We start from the raw sequence: 15,539 nt of genomic DNA, 5'->3' as shown, positions 1-15,539 counted from the left end.
AATTAGCTGGGAACAAAGGGTGGGATCCACCTTGAAGGGCTTTGTGCTTTCCACGACTGGGGCAGGGAGCTGCCCCGGGGCTGGGGGCTGGAGGTTTGGAGGGTCCCCAGGACTAGGGAGGGGCAATCTGAGCCTCCTACCCCTACGCAGGGCAGCGCGGGGCGGGGGGGGGGGGGCAGCTTCCCCTGTTGCAAGACTGCACATTAGTGTGCTGTATTTGACAGAGGGCTTCGGCCAGCTCCATTTTGACCTCACCCTTGCCAGTTGGCCTCTCCCTTCCAGCTGGTCTGTTGGCAAAGCACCCCCAGATGGGAACCGAAACTACCCCCTCCAGCAGAGGGACTGCCCCCGAGCCAGCAAGATCCCGCCCCGGAACATACAATCCGTTTGACCTTCACTGCCCACCCGCATGCACCCGCCTCCCTCCGCCCCACGTTTTTGTTCTACAAACCTGGAAGTATTCGCTGTCTTCCCGGTGTTGGCCTCACCGAAATAAGTCCCTTTCCTGTTTCACTACCCCTAGTTTCTCTGTCTTTGGAGTTTGGAGGGGCTGAACTTGATGTGTTTGGGGCGCTCGAACCGGGTGCCTCTGCACCCCGGCGCCCTGCCTACGCGTTGTTACAATAACCAACCAGTTATTAACCCAAGTCCGTAGTCAGAACTCAGATTTCCTCAGCTTGCCTCTAATGTCCTTGCTCTGCCCCAGGACCACACTGCATTTGTTGTCACGTCTCCTCTTAGACTTTCTTCATGTTTAACCGCCTGGACAGTTTGGTTTGTCTGGTGTTTTTGTCACGAGTAGCCCGGGTGATGGTTATAGAGACGAGGAGCTGCCAGCATGACTCACTGCTGTATGTCGGCCTCGGTCATCGCGCTGGGGTCGTGCCTGTACTTCAGGTGTCTCCACTTTAAAGTGAACCCTGCCCCCCCACCCCCCCTCCCCGTCCAATTCCCTCATTTCCTAGTGACTTTCATCAGCCCCTTTCCCCCAATCCCGTTCAGCAAGGTGGTTGCATACATCTGTAATCCACCTAGATTCTTCGGTGGGTCTGCATTCCTTCCTGGGATCCCCCACTTTCCTGAAGGATTATTTTAAAATTTGTGTATGTTAAGCTTCACTCTTTCTGCTGTCCACTTCTCTGGGTCTTGACTTCTCCAGGGTGTCCGGCCTCCCAGCCCTAAACATCTAGGCTTCCCCCAGCCACCCGGGACTCCCCTGTCTCAAACCCTTGGCAACCCCTGATGTGGTCCCTGTCTCTACCTTTTTTGCCTCTTCTGGAATGTCACATAAAGAGAATCTTACAGTATGTTGCTGTTTTCAGGCGGACTTGTTTCACCGAGCAGTTATTTTATCCATTCACCTACCTGAGGACATCAGGGTGGCTTCCAGTGTTGGCGCGATGATGAACAAAGCTGCTCTAAACATTTCCGTGCTGCCGTTTGTGTAGACGTAAGTTTTCAACTCCTTTAGGTAAATAGAAGCACGATTGCTCCCTCGTTTGGGAAGAGTACATTTAGTTTTGTAATTTGCACTTCCCAGGTGCCTGCGGGGCTCGGTTAAGTGTTAACTGTCAGACCTGGGCTCAGGTCACGATCAGGTCATGATGGAGTCCCACATCGGGCTCTCTGCTGTCCCCCTCTCTCTCTCTGCCCCTCCCCTGCTCATACTCTTTCTCTCTCTCTCAAAAATAAACATTAAAAATATTTTTTGCACTTCCCTGTGGACGTAGGACCTCAAGCATCTCTTCCTATGCTTACTTGTTTGCATTTCTTTGTTTTTGCCCATTTTTTAATCGAGCTGTTTTGTTGAGTTTTAAGAGCCCCTTGTTTATTTTGAATACCAGTCCTTTATCAGATTTGTCTGTTACAGACATTTCCCCCAGCCTGTGGCTTTTCTTCTCTTTCTCTAACGGTGTTGTTTGCAGAGCAAACATTGAAAATTTCGATACAGTCCAGTTTCTCACATTTTCTTTCACGGGCCATGCTTTCCATATTATATCTAAAAACTCAGGGCGCCCGGGTGGCTTGTTGGTTAAGCGTCTCACTCTTGATCTCAGCTCAGGTCTTGATCTCAGAGTTGTGAGTTCAAGCCACGCGTTGGGTTCCATGCCTAGCGCAGAGCCTTCTTAAGAATAAGGAAGTAAGTAAGTAAATAAATAAATAGGCAGATAGATAAATAAAAACTCATCGCCAAGCCCACGCTAAGACAGATTTTTCTCCTCTGTTTTCTTCTAAAGGTTTGGTATTTTACATTGAGGCCTGTGGTCAACTCTGAGCTAATTTTTCTCTAAGGGGTCCCCGGAAAGGATTTTGAAAAGCTCTTTATCCCAACCACTCAACACACGTGTGCATTTTGAAGTTGACGTCTACGATATTTCAATGGATGTTCAAACAGTTGCAAAGGGTGTGCTTTCTGGTGTCTTAAAAATACTGTTAAAAAAACCCACAACAACCGTGATACCACTTTTGACATGAGGCCAATGGCATTAAAATCACCCGGTGAACTGATCCCAGTGTCCATCTCAAACTCTTTCCATGTTCCCTTTGGAAGTTAGTTCTTTTCTTCCTGCCTCCACTTTTTGTCCGCTGCCCCTCAGAGACATCCCCTTGTGCTGTCTTTCTCCGGGCTTTTATTCCTCATGCTTTGTATTTCTCTGAAACACAAATGTATATAAATTACACTTCTTGTTCCGATCTGTGACCACGGGGCTCTGGTAAAATTCCTTCCGGCTTGACCAGAACAGCAGCCCTGGATCCGACCTGCTGACGTGCAACCATTGGGAAAGGGCTGGGGAGCAGGAACTGGAGGGATCATCTCAGACTTACCACGTTTTGGACAGAGACAGGTGGGAGCTGAGTTCTGGAAAGATGATTTTGAAAAACCTCTGTCGGCCCCATGGACTCTCTTGAAAGGCTTTGTGTCAGGGGCGCCTGGGGGGGCTCAGCAGGTTAAGCGTCTCACTCTGGATTTCGGCTCAGGTTGTGATCTCATGGTTGGTGAGATCGAGCCCCGTGTCTGGCTCTGTACTGACAGCACGGAGCCTGCTTGGGATTCTGTCTCCCCATCCCCCCCCCACCCCTCCCCTGCTCATGCTCACTCTCTCTCTCTTTCAAAATAAATAAACTTTAAAAAAAGAAGAGACTGGGCGCCTGCCTGGGCGGCTCAGTCGGTTAAGCGTCCGACTTCGGCTCAGGTCGTGATCTCATGTTCTGTGAGTGCGAGCCCCGTGTCGGGCTCTGTGCTGACAGCTCGAGCCCCGCGTCAGGCTCTGTGCTGACAGCTCGGAGCCTGGAGCCTGCTTCACATTCTGTGTCTCCCTCTCTCTCTGCCCCTTCCCTGCTCATGCTCTCTCTCTGTCTCAAAAATAAATTAAAAAAAAAAAACATTAAAAAAAAATTAGAAAAAAAAAAAAGAGACTTTGTGTCATGCCAAGGACTACAGACACACCCCTGTGAAGATGCATTCAGCAGGCAGTTCCCGTGACTCCATGAAGCCTGTGCAGCACTGACCTGTATGGATGTACTCCTGTCAACAGCCAGAACAGCTGTCCCCCCATCCCTGGCAGGGCCTGGACCCCCTAGGAGGAGTGCCAGACCGAGATGGGACCGGATGGGAGGAATCAACTAATTGTTGCACGAAGGATTGAATGTTGCACTAATTTCCCGAGCTGGTTCAGCAGAGACACTTTCTGGGAGTGGATTCTTTGATGAGAAAGACAAGACAGAGAAGGTGATTTTGCAGTGGTGGATCTCCTGAAGACAGGGCAGGCAGGGTGGTGTTCTACAGACTGGGGTGGGTGGGCAGCGGAGGCCTGTTTGAGGAGGTGAAATTTGAGTTGAGACTGACAGAGTGAGGGAGCAAGCCAAGCAGGTATCTGAGTGAAGAGCATTCCAGGCAGAGAGGCAGTGAGTGCAAAGGCCCTGGGGCAGGTGCATGTGTGGTGTGTTTGAGGGCCGGTTAGGAAGCCAGTGTGGTTGGAGCCGGCTAGAGCTAGTTGAGTGAGCGGGAGACTGGGTGGAAAGGGGCCAGAGCAGCGATAGGGAAGGGGGACCGATCATGCAGAGCCCTTAGGCCACCGTAAGCACTTGTGCTTTGCCTCATGGCCTGGAGGGCTGTGGAAGGGTCCGGAGGTCCGGTGAAACGATCTCCAGATATAGGAGATGCTCTGGCTGCTCGGTGGGAAAGAGACTGTGGGTAGGAGGGGCGAAGGGTGGGGTCCGAGGACAAAGGGACCCCAATGGGGAGGCTGTTGCTGTCTTCCAATTGAGTGCGGGTGGTGGCTCAGGCCAGGGTGGCAGAAATGGCAGTGGCAGGGCTGGCGCGAGGGAAGAGACCTGAGGGCACGCAGCGAGCTATGTCAACATGTGGGTGAAGAGACTTTCGGACAGCAAAAGCCGGTGGTGCAAAGGCCCTGGGGCCGGCCCAGCCAGGCCGCCAAGGGACCGGGAGCCGGCAGGAACCGGCACGAATGACACGAGGAGGGAGGCGGTGGGGGCCGGCGCGCCGGCCGATTGCCTTACAAGGCGCCCTGCAGCGCCGCGGCGGCGCTCGGCCACCGCACGTTCGCTCGGTCGCCAGCGGCCGGCGGGGGCGCGCGCGGAGGGGGCGGGTCCGGCGGGGCGCGGGCGGGGGGCTCGGCGCGGCGGCCACTGCGCGAGGCGACGCTGCAGTTTCGGCTCCAGGTCCGCACCCGGCGCTCCCGGGCGCGGGCGCGCGCGGGCGGGGGCGCGTGGGAGTCCCGGCCACGGCCGCCGCAGCCCCCGCGCGCCCCCGCGCACACCTGTCAAGCCCGGCGTGGCCCACGCAGCTCGGGACGTGGGAGGCCCAGGCTGCCGAGTCCCTCCCGCCCCGAGGCGCCGAGGGCCGGGCTGCACTTGGGCGGCCGCGTGGGTGGCCGCGGCCGTGGCCCTGGCAGGCGGCTGGGCGCGGGGGTCGCAGGTGCATCTTGGGAGGGTTGGTGGCCTGAGTCGCGAGTACCTGTGAGCGCTGGGCCTTGGGTGACAGGTCTAGGCCTGGGGGTGTGGGAGGGCCGTCTGTGGGCGCCGTGGATGGGGGTGGGCCCAGAGGGGACGGGGTGGGGGTGCACGGAGCCTTCTGGAAGCCGGCCGATCGCGGCTGCCTTGGTTGTATGGAGGCAGAGAAGGGGTGTCTGGGCGCTGATCGCCGTCGAGGTGCCAGAGCGGGGGTGGGGTGGGGGCTCCGGATGGCGGCCTCGTATCTGGGAGGGGAGGAAGGTCTGCGGTGGCCTCGCTGGGAGTCGCCCACCTGGGAGTGCGGGCCTGGGCGGTGGGGGAGGGGCGAAATGCTGCCGGCCTGGGGCTGGGGGCGATTTCTGAGCAGGGCTGCCACTGAGGGTGGCCTCACGCAGGGGGCCTCCCTCCGTCTCTCCCCGACCCCCCACAGACATGCTGCTGCTCAAGAAACAGACGGAAGACATCAGCAGCGTCTATGAGATCCGGGAGAAGCTCGGCTCGTGAGTGTGTGTCAATGAATGTGATGTGTGTGTGTGTGTGTGTGTGTGTGTGTGTGTGTGTGTGTGTCAGCGAATGTGTGAGTGTGTGTGGGGGGGGCGGATGGGTGGCCTGGGACCGGGAGGGCCTCCCCATCTTCTTCAGCTAGGAGGGCCCTTCCCCCTCCGCACCTCTGCTTTCCCTCCCCGCCCCCTCCTTTCCTCCTCTTCGCCTCTCCCCCTCCCTGCCTGCCTCCCCCTCTCTGCCTCAGGGGCGCCTTCTCTGAGGTGGTGTTGGCCCAGGAGCGGGGCTCCTCACACCTCGTCGCCCTCAAGTGCATCCCCAAGAAGGCCCTTCGAGGCAAGGAGGCCCTGGTGGAGAACGAAATCGCCGTGCTCCGCAGGTGCGTGCTCGCCCCTGGCCAGGCCTGTGCCTTCAGTGCATCCCCACGACCGCCTGGCCCCGGGGCTCTGCCTTGCTGGACCAGGCAGAGGTGGCCTGTGCTAGGTAAGCGGGGCAGAGGCCAGAGGAAGAGAAGGGGGAGGGAGCGTTCCCTGGGGCCCCGGGACGAAGCACTCCGAGGCCCCGAGAGGCCCAGAGGGGGCTGCGGTGGCCCATACGGGCCTTTCTATTGCCATTGCAGGGTCAGCCACCCCAACATTGTGGCTCTGGAGGACGTCCACGAGAGCCCTTCCCACCTCTACCTGGCCATGGAGCTGTGAGGAGGGCAGGGGCAAGCTGGGGCGGGGGGGCGGCTGGGGCTGGCGCTGGGTGGTGAGTGGGGGCCGACTGGCCTGAATTAGCCGAGTCCCCGCTGCCCTCAGGGTGACGGGGGGCGAGCTGTTTGACCGCATCATGGAGCGTGGCTCCTACACAGAGAAGGACGCCAGCCACCTAGTGGGCCAGGTCCTGGGCGCCGTCTCCTACCTGCACAGCTTGGGCATCGTGCACCGAGACCTCAAGGTGCCCGTCCTCCTGCCTGCCCGCCCGGGGCCACACCCGGCATCCCTGTGCACCGAGGGTCTGGGGGACTTGAGGGTGCCCAGCCCCAGGGGTCGTGCCAGGGCTGACCTGGCACTTTCTCCGGCGCCCGTGTGTCATAGCCGGAAAACCTCCTCTACGCTACACCCTTTGAGGACTCCAAGATCATGGTCTCCGACTTTGGCCTCTCCAAAATCCAGACTGGCAATGTGCTGGGCACCGCCTGTGGGACCCCAGGATATGTGGGTCAGTGAGGGGGGCGCGCCCTGAGACTCACTGGGGCTTGAGGGGGCTGGGGGACATGGTGCCAGGGGAAGGGTAGGCGGTGGGTCATCCCTGGGGTTGACCAGGCTGAGCCTGGCGGCACTGAAGCCACGGCACGTGTGCGTGCGGGTGTGTGTCTGTCTGTCTCTGGCCCCCAGCCCCGGAGCTCTTGGAGCAGAAACCCTATGGGAAGGCTGTGGATGTGTGGGCCCTGGGTGTCATCTCCTACATCTTGTGAGTGACCGCTGGGAGGCTCCTCTTCTGCCTGCCTGCCTCCTGCTGGGTCGGGGAGGGCCCGGCAGCTGGGTGATTCATGTGTGGGTGCCAGGCTGTGTGGGTACCCCCCTTTCTACGACGAGAGCGACCCTGAACTCTTCAGCCAGATCCTGAGGGCCAGCTATGAGTTTGACTCTCCCTTTTGGGATGACATCTCAGAATCAGGTGAACGTGAAGCTGGCCCCGAGCTCAGGGAGGGGGCAGTGACGAGGGCAGCGGGGACGGGGTGGGCTGACCTGGCGTCCCCACTCCAGCCAAAGACTTCATCCGGCACCTTCTGGAGCGAGACCCACAGAAGAGGTTCACCTGCCAGCAGGCTTTACAGCATCTTTGGTGAGTGGGGCCCCTGCCAAGCTCTCCCGGGACCAGAGGGCCCACACCCTCAGAGACTCCCCTGCCACTGACCCGTGGCCTCCCTCTAGGATCTCTGGGGACGCAGCCTTTGACAAGGACATCCTGGGCTCAGTCAGTGAGCAGATCCAGAAGAATTTTGCCCGGACTCACTGGAAGGTCAGTGTGGAGAGGGGCCTGTGGACCTGGCTCGAGGCTGTCCCCGCCTCTCAGGGGACGGCCTCGGTTGCCAGTGGCCTCTGTGACCCTCAGAGTCTTGGGGCCATTGCCGGGGCATGGCCTGATGGCCCTCTCTCCCCACAGCGAGCATTCAACGCCACTTCCTTCCTGCGTCACATCCGCAAGCTGGGGCAGAGCCCGGAGAGCGAGGAGGCCTCAGGGCGGAGGATGGCCCGCCACAGCCACCCTGGCCTCGGGTCTGGCCAGCCCCCCAAGTGGTGACGCCCAGGTGTGCGGGCGTGGGCCCTGCACCCACTGGGAGCTGACCCCCGAGTGAACTGAGAGGAGGGCGGGCTCCGTGTGGCCACCTCGCAGAGCAGAGGACTGAGGACCGGAGGTGGAGGTGGAGGGAAGGAGCCGGGGTTCTGGCAGAAGCAGACGATAGAGGCCAGAGGGGGCGGGTGGCTGCAGGGATCATGAGGAGCCTGATGGCAAGACCCGGGGCGGGGCGGGGAGCACTGCTGCTGAGACTGCTGAGACTGGGATGGGGGGGGGCGGGGGCAGGCCGGAGGAGCCTCCTGACCACCCCCTTCCCCGTGCTCCTCTCTCCTCCCTGCTGCCCCCAGGCAGATGCTGAGGCCGAGTGCCCTGACTCCTGGACTCCCTTCCTGTGGGCGGGCCCTTTCAGTCCCCTTTCCCCAGCCCCAGGACCCCGGGCTGGCCTCTGCTGGAAAGTTAGAGATGTGTGGGTGTGGCGCATGGCGCTGGGGCAGGAGTGGGTCTCCCCACTCTGCCACCCAGGCTCCGCCCTCGCCCGGGGGCTGGCGGGGTGCGTCCATGGAGATCCCGCTCCACTGTCACTGCCACACCCGCTCTAGATGCCGAAGAGGCTTTCCGGGGGCAGCTCTTCCCGCACGCTGTTCTGTGCTTTGCTGACTGTGGTGGTCCCGCTTGTGTCGTGGCCCTCGAGTTTTCCCCAAATCAATAAATACAGACAGAGCGATGGGCCAGTGGTGAGCTGGAGGGAGGGGTAAGGGACAGGGATGGGGGGATGAGGGCGGAGGGGATGGATATCACCTGTGGGAAGGAGACCAAGGAGGCAGGCCCCCTGCCCGCGGGACCCGGCCACGCGACCTCGCCTACGGCCCCCTGAACTTCTGCTCCCTCCCGTCATGGCAGGCGAGCTCCCAAGTTGTTCAAGAATTTCCTGTCCCGGTCCCCCCAAAGCACCGGCGAGAGGCGGCCTGGCTGGCCAGCTCCGCCACCCCAGCGGTCGGCCTGCATGTGGCTGTGGCTCCTTGAGAGAGAACGGAGGCAGCTCAGGCCTTGTGGGCTGCCAGCCGAGGGCGGTGGCGGGAGGCCAAACGGGGGTCGCTGTCTCTGGGCCCCTGGGGGTGGGCTGCAGGACAGGCTGGGAGGGGCTCACGGGCAAGTGGAGGCCCGCTGTAGCTGGAGGATGGCCAGAGCCCTGGGCTGTGGCCTCCAGCCTCTCCCTTCCTTCCCCCACTCTTCCGCGGCCCTGGCCAGACAGAGAGGGGTTCCAGCGGGCACCTTCTTGTGCGGAAGCCTGGGGAACCCCGGCCTCAGAAGGTGGAGGCGGGGCTCCTTAGCCAGGAGAGGGCGCCACTGAGGCCTCAACGTCTGTACTGTACTGTGGCTTTGGAACCCCTGTGCTGGGGGCGGCGACGGGGAGGGGAAGACAGCCTAGGACACGGAGGCTGGGTTGGTTACGGCTTGTGGCACGTGGCACGAAGGGCGGCGGCCGGTCCTCCGGCCTGTGCGGCCCCTGACCCTTGCAACCCCTGACCCTTGCAACCCCACTGTGGGTGAGCCAGGGCTCCGGCGCCCTGCTGGCCAGGACCCCCAAGCCTCTCCTGGCCCTGCCGGGCCGGCCTCCTTCCTTCCTCCACGGGGGAAAGAGCTCTCAGAGTTCTGGGCGCCCCGGTCACCCCTCCTCTGCGGCTCCCTGTCAGCCCCCATTGCAGAGCCTGACCGAGAAGACCTTTCTCTTTGTCAGCCTTTAGGACCTGAAGGGAGGCAGTTAGACCCGTGGGCAGTTAGACCCCAGCGCTGGCCTGGGTCTTGGCGGTGGGGGGAGAGGGGGGAGGACTGGAGCAGCCTTTGGGGTTGGAGCCAGGGGCCTGGCCTCCGCGAAGAAGAATGGCCAGGTGCAGGGCGCCTCCAGGTAGCCGGGGACGGGCACCGCCCGGGGTGGGCACGCCCGCCCGCTCATTCTCAGGCACACAAATCCCTCTGCAGCTTTCTCCCCCAGCCCCCTTCCTGCCCCGTAGTGCCCCATGCGCAGCCCCCACGGGGCCCTGAGCCCAGGGCAGGTCTGGGGGCGGGGGTGGGCAGCTTCCTTTCCTGTCCCCATGGCCACTTCGAGGCCATCCTTCGCTCCAGGCTTTTGGGTCACATAAGCCAGTCCTCCCGTGCCTGCTGTTTCTGCCCACGTTCCAGGGGACCGGAGGCAGCCAGCGCCACGGCCAGGTCTCGACGGCTCGGTCTCCTCGCCTCCAATGAATGAGCTGTCTGGCCTCCGCTTAGCTCCCGTTTGGGCCCCGGTCATCCCCTGTCCCGCCACCTCTGACGTCCTCACACTGGACTCTCGTGACGCCTACCTGTTCTTGTTTTGTGCATCAGATACTGATTCGGCCTCTACTTTGTGCCAGCCGCTCGGCCCACCGTGCGAGGCACCTGCCCTCATGGAGGCCCTGTGATGGAGGGGTGGGCTTACTCAGATGATAAGAAAGACCTGAGCTGGGCAAGTAGTGTGCTGGCTGCTGAGGGAGCTCCGAGCACAAGTGCCGGAGCCTGCCTTGCCCGGGTCGCCCTGCTTCGGAGATGGCCACATCATCGCTGCGCTTGGGGCTGCGGCTCCGCCCGTCCTGACCCGGGGTGCGATTTGGCCTCCGAACAGCAGGCGGCGCCATGGCTACATCGAAAAACCGTCCATCAGCCCTCCCTGTCCTTCACCACCTGGGGCAGCTGCTCAAAACCGTTCCTCTCCTCCAGTGCCCCCCATCCCGCACCCGCACCCCAAAATCGGGCCCTGGGAAACTCCTCACTCGGGAGAGAAGTGCTGCGCCGCCCATCCGGGAGCCAGGAGATAGGGGGACCCCCAGGTCCAGCAGAGGCGGCATCCTTTCCCCCCCCCCCCCCCCCAGGCCTTCCCATCCGAGGGGGCAGTTTGTGAGAGGAAAGTTTTGGGTCGCCTGGGTGCCTAGGCCGTGAGTCTGGCCGCCTGGGAGACAGGAGGGGCTGGTGCGGCCAAAGACAAGAACTGGGGGTGAGGGGGTGGAGGAGCCTGGGGGGCTCTGTGAGAGCATTTCAGCCTTGGGTAGCAACAGGTGCCCAGGCCCGGCAGGGTAAGGGCTGGGCCCTAGTCTGTGAGCGGTGGCGAGCCGCCGGCGGGATAGCGGGTGCTGAGCTTGGACAGCCGGAAGAAGTGGGGCGCTGTGAGCTGGGAATGGGGCCCAGGTGTCGGGGGGACCAGTCCAGAAATGAGAGGTTCCAGACCGCACAGGGCGGGCCACGCACTCTGTCTTGGAGCAAACCTGTGGGTGGCGGGGTTTCTGGAGATGCTCAGCCTGTGGGTTCACGCTCCCGGTGGGGACGCTGGTGGGGGTGGGGATGGTCCTGGGAGGCCTTCAGGGGTCAGTGATAGGCTGGGGGTGGGGAATGAAGGAGCTGTCCCCGGTGGCCCATATGTTTGGGACCATTCGCCGAGAGGGGTTGAACGGCTGGGTTTGGGGGAGAGACGAGACTGGTTTTGGACATGGTAATCTGAGGTGCCCAAAGGGGTGCCAAAGAGACTGTTTCTCATCCTTCTTTGCAAATGTGGGTCCAGCTTTATATTGAGCATCTGCTGTGTACCAGGCAGTTTCAGAGACCCTCACACGTATTCACTCAACCTCTCTGTATCATCTTCACTTTACATGTCGGGAAACAGGCGGAGAGGCCGAGTGACTGAGCCAAGGCCACACGGCCTTGTGCTTCACCCCCCTGCCCGCCTCTGTGCAAGGGAGGAGGGCTCGCCGGGAGCGTGAGGGTGTACGTGGGGACTTGGGGCAGGACTGGTGTCAGGGACACATGTCTGGGGGCCATGTGGGACTGGAAAGATGGAGACCTCTGGTAGGGGACTGGATGGGAGGGGAGAGTACGAAGGAGTCGAACCCGGGGGAGAAGCAGGCCCGTTCGGGAGACGAAGGGGCCGGTCGGGACTCAGCCCCTCCTGCCAGCCGCTGCGCGGGCACATGGCTGCCACGTTCTCCACCTAATCTCAGCTCCGTCCGGGCCGTCCTGCCTCCATCCCTGTCTCCTTGCCCAGGTGGGCAAGACACGAAGTGCGGAGTATTCGGAGAGAGCACGTAGCCCGGTTTGGTTGATTGAGGGCAGTGGCGAGAAGTGGCTAGAGATGGGCCTGGAGACGGAACTCTCTCAAGAGGGCGCTGGGGAGCCATCGGAGGGCTACTTGGAGGCAGTGCGCCGACGGGATTAGATTTTTGCTTGAAGAGAGGTTTTCAGGATTCTTCCACCCTATCTGGCCCTTGGCGATCCGTACAAAAGCCTCGCCTGCAGATCTTGTCTCCAGGCCTCGTGGGGATTTTGGTAGCTGTTCTCACGCCAGGGAGCCCAGCTTGCCTTCCACGACGACGCCCCGCGTAGAGGCCCGATGGCTCCTTCTCAGTTTAGCCTTGTTCCTTCAACTGTTGCTTTATATCCTTTAAGTTAGGTCATTGAGTGCAGATGAATTTAGGATCGCTCTATGTTTCAGGGTAGTTGAGTATTTGATGCTTTAATACTGTCATGCTTTGCCCTATGGTCCTTTCGCCTGATAGTAACATAGCAACTATTACTTCCTTTTGGTTAATATTTGCCTGGTATATCTTGTTTAAGCCTCTTCCTTTCAGAGTTAGGATTCGTTTTAGTTTTAGCGAGCTATTATTCACGTATCATAAAATTCACCCTTTCAAATGTACGACGTATTGGTTTTTAGTGTATTTACAAACGTGTGCAGCCGTCAACCACGATCTAACTCTGCGACATTTTCATCACCCCCTCCCCCCAAAACACCCCTGTCACTGTTAGCGGTCACTCCCCATTTTCCCCAACACCCCCGCTCCCCAAGCCCCCCGGCAGCCACTAACCTACATTCTGTCTCTGCGGATTTGCCTATTCTGATATTCCACGGAAATGCGATCGTACAATACGTGACCCTTTGTGTCTGGCTCCTTATGTTTAGCATAACGTTTTTGAGGTCATCCACACCGTGGCGTTGCGAGAGTACTTCACTTCGTTTTTTATAGCCGAGTGATGTCCCACTGTATGGAGACGCCACATTTTGTTGATCCGCACGTCCGTTCGTGGACATTTGGGTTGTTCTCTCCTTTTGGCGATTGTGAATGGTGCCGCGGTGAACGTTTCTATGCAAGTTTTTGTGTGGACATATGTGTTCAGTTATGTTATTTGATAGCATTCACCTATGAAGTCTCCTGCGCTTGGATTTTCTTTGTGGAGACATTAGTTATTTTAATTCCAGCATAGCTAACAGCGTTATATTAGTTTCAGGTGTACAATACAGTGATTCAACAACGGCATCCCACCCAGTGCTCAACACAAGTGTTTCTTCATCCCCCATCACCGAGTTCACCCATCCCTACACCTGCCTCCCCTCTGGTCACCACCAGTGTAGTCTCAGATATAGCTAAACGTCTGTTTCTTGGTTTGTCTCTCTCTTTTTATTTTGCTCGGTTTTTGTTTTGTTTTGTTTTTGTTTCTTCAATTCCACATATGAGTTGAAATCGTGTGGTACTTGTCTTTCTCTGCCTGACATATTTCACTTTAGCGTTATATTCTTTTTTGGTGTGTGTATAACAGCTTTATTTTTTTTAAATATGAAATTTATTGGGGCGCCCGGCTGGCTCTGTCGCTTAAGCGTCTGACTTCGGCTCAGGTCATGATCTCGCGGTTCGTGAGTTCGAGCCCCGCATCGGGCTCTGTGCTGACAGCTCGGAGCCTGGAGCCTACTTCAGATTCTGTGTCTCCCTCTCTCTCTGCCCCTTCCCTGCTCATGCTCTGTCTCTCTCTCTCTCTCAAAAGTAAATAAACATAAAAAAAGAAATATGAAATTTATTGTCAAATTGGTTTCCATACAACACCCAGTGCTCCTCCCAACAAGTGCCCTCCTCCCTGCCCATCACCCACTTTTCCTCTCCCCCCTCTCTCCCCACCCCCCATCAACCCTCAGTTTGTTCTCAGTTTTTAAGAGTCTCTTATGCTTTGGCTCTCTCCCACTCTAACCTCTTTTTTTTTTTTCCTTCCCCTCCCCCATGGGTTTCTGTCAAGTTTCTCAGGATCCACATAAGAGTGAAAACATATGGTATCTGTCTTTCTCTGTATGGCTTATTTCACTTAGCATCACACTCTCCAGTTCCATCCACGTTGCTACAAAAGGCCGTATTTCATTCTTTCTCATTGCTAAGTAGTATTCCATTGTGTATATAAACCACAACTTCTTTATCCATTCGTCAGTTGATGGACATTTAGGCTCTTTCCACAATTTGGCTATCGTTGAGAGTGCTGCTATAAACATTGGGGTACAAGTGCCCCTACGCATCAGCACTCCTGTACCCCTTGGGTAAATTCCTAGCAGTGTTTAGCATTGTATTCTCTAGCTCCATCCACATAGTTGCAAATGGCAAGATTTTGTTCTTTTTTTTTTTTTAAAAAATTAATGTTTATTTATTTTTGAGAGAGAGAGACACACACACAGAGTGCGAGCGGTGGAGGGGCAGAGAGAGAGGGAGACACAGAATCCGAGGCAGGTTCCAGGCTCCGAGCGGTCAGCACAGAGTCCGACACGGTGCTCCAACTCACGAACCGTGAGATCGTGACCTGAGCCAAAGTTGGCCGCTTAACTGACTGAGCCACCCAGGCGCCCCCAAATTTTGTTCTTTTTTATGGCTGAATAATATTCCACCGTGTATATATACCACCTCTTCTTTATCCATTTATCTATTGATGGAGACTTGGGCTGCTTCTATACTTTGGTTATTGTCAATAATGCTGCTGTAAACGTAGGGCTGCATGTGTTCCTTTGAATTAGTGTTTTTGTATTTTTTGGATAAATATCCAGTGGTGCAATTACTGGATTGTAGGGTAGTTCTATTTGTAGCTTTTTGAGGAACCTTCATACTCTTTTCCACAGTGGCTGCACCAGTTTTCATTCCCACCAACAGTGCACGAGGGTTCCTTTTTCTCCACATCCTCGCCAACACTTGTTGTTTCTTGTGTTGTTGACTTAGCCATTCTGACAGGTGTGAGGTGGTGTCTCATTGTGGTTTTGATTTGTGTTTCCCTGATGATGAGTGATGTTGAGCATCTTTTCATGCGTCTGTTGGCCATCTGGATGTCTTCTTTGGAGAAGTGTCTGTTCATGTCTTCTGCTGTGGGAACATTTTAAATTACTAATTCAATTTATTTGCTTATTATAAGTCTGTTCAGATTTTCTATTTTTTAAAGTCAATTTTTGTTATTTGTGTCTTTCTAAGAATTTGTCCATTTCATCTGCATTGTCTGATTTGTTGCCATACATTTGTCAAAACGTTGCTATAGAATCCTTCAAATTTCTGTAGGTCAGTAGTGATGTCCCCCTTTTCACTGATCATGGTAATCTTTTTTCTTGATCAGTCTAGGTAAAATCAATTTAGTTGATCTTTTCAAGGAACACACTTTGGTTTTCATCAATTTTCTCTATTTTTCTTCTGTTTTCTATTTCATTCATTTCTACAGTAATCTTATGTTGACTTGCTTTAGATTTGGTTTGCTTTTCTTTTTCTAGGCTATTAAGGTAGATCACTAGGCTGTTGACTTGAGATTTCTGTTTTGCCGGTAGAATCATTTAAAGCTATAAATTTCCTTCTAAGTACTGCTTTAGCTGTATCCCATAATTTTGGTATGTTGAATTTTCATTTTCATTCTGTTCAAGGTATTTTATAATTTCCCTTGTAATTTTTTCTTTGACTTGTGGGGGCTATTTAGCAGTGCTTTGTTCA

At 57.0% G+C, this 15,539-nt stretch overlaps 1 protein-coding gene across 8 annotated transcripts; it reads left to right on the top strand.

The window, feature by feature from the left end:
• The first annotated feature begins 151 nt into the window (after positions 1–151).
• Positions 152–8,485, top strand: PNCK (pregnancy up-regulated nonubiquitous CaM kinase). 8 transcript variants are annotated; one of them, XM_045051381.1, is made up of 14 exons: positions 152–897; positions 1,323–1,450; positions 3,567–3,730; positions 5,405–5,474; positions 5,723–5,854; positions 6,095–6,169; positions 6,255–6,414; positions 6,555–6,678; positions 6,855–6,930; positions 7,025–7,137; positions 7,227–7,305; positions 7,395–7,482; positions 7,627–7,771; positions 8,113–8,485. In XM_045051381.1, exons 4-13 carry the CDS (start codon positions 5,407–5,409, stop codon positions 7,762–7,764), a joined length of 1,053 nt encoding a protein of 350 aa, XP_044907316.1. In that variant the 5' UTR covers positions 152–897; positions 1,323–1,450; positions 3,567–3,730; positions 5,405–5,406; the 3' UTR covers positions 7,765–7,771; positions 8,113–8,485. The 8 variants fall into 8 exon arrangements, with proteins under 8 accessions (XP_044907316.1, XP_023104920.1, XP_044907314.1 ...); XM_023249152.2 differs by having other exon boundaries at positions 154–897; positions 8,109–8,485; XM_045051382.1 differs by having other exon boundaries at positions 157–897; positions 6,276–6,414; positions 8,109–8,485.
• Positions 8,486–15,539: the final 7,054 nt, after the last annotated feature.

The sequence above is a fragment of the Felis catus genome, chromosome X, assembly GCF_018350175.1.
Source record: "Felis catus isolate Fca126 chromosome X, F.catus_Fca126_mat1.0, whole genome shotgun sequence".
Lineage (NCBI taxonomy): Eukaryota > Metazoa > Chordata > Mammalia > Carnivora > Felidae > Felis > Felis catus.
Note: the sequence above shows the minus strand (reverse complement) of the source record. Positions and strands in the feature narration are given on the sequence as shown.

Excerpts from the sequence above, each read along its gene's own strand:
- PNCK (XM_045051381.1), top strand. The coding sequence starts at position 5,407 with ATGCTGCTGCTCAAGAAACAGACGGAAGACATCAGCAGCGTCTATGAG. Across the intron at positions 5,855-6,094 it reads GAAATCGCCGTGCTCCGCAG|GGTCAGCCACCCCAACATTG; the intron begins GTGCGTGCTCGC and ends TTGCCATTGCAG. Across the intron at positions 7,306-7,394 it reads CAGGCTTTACAGCATCTTTG|GATCTCTGGGGACGCAGCCT; the intron begins GTGAGTGGGGCC and ends GCCTCCCTCTAG.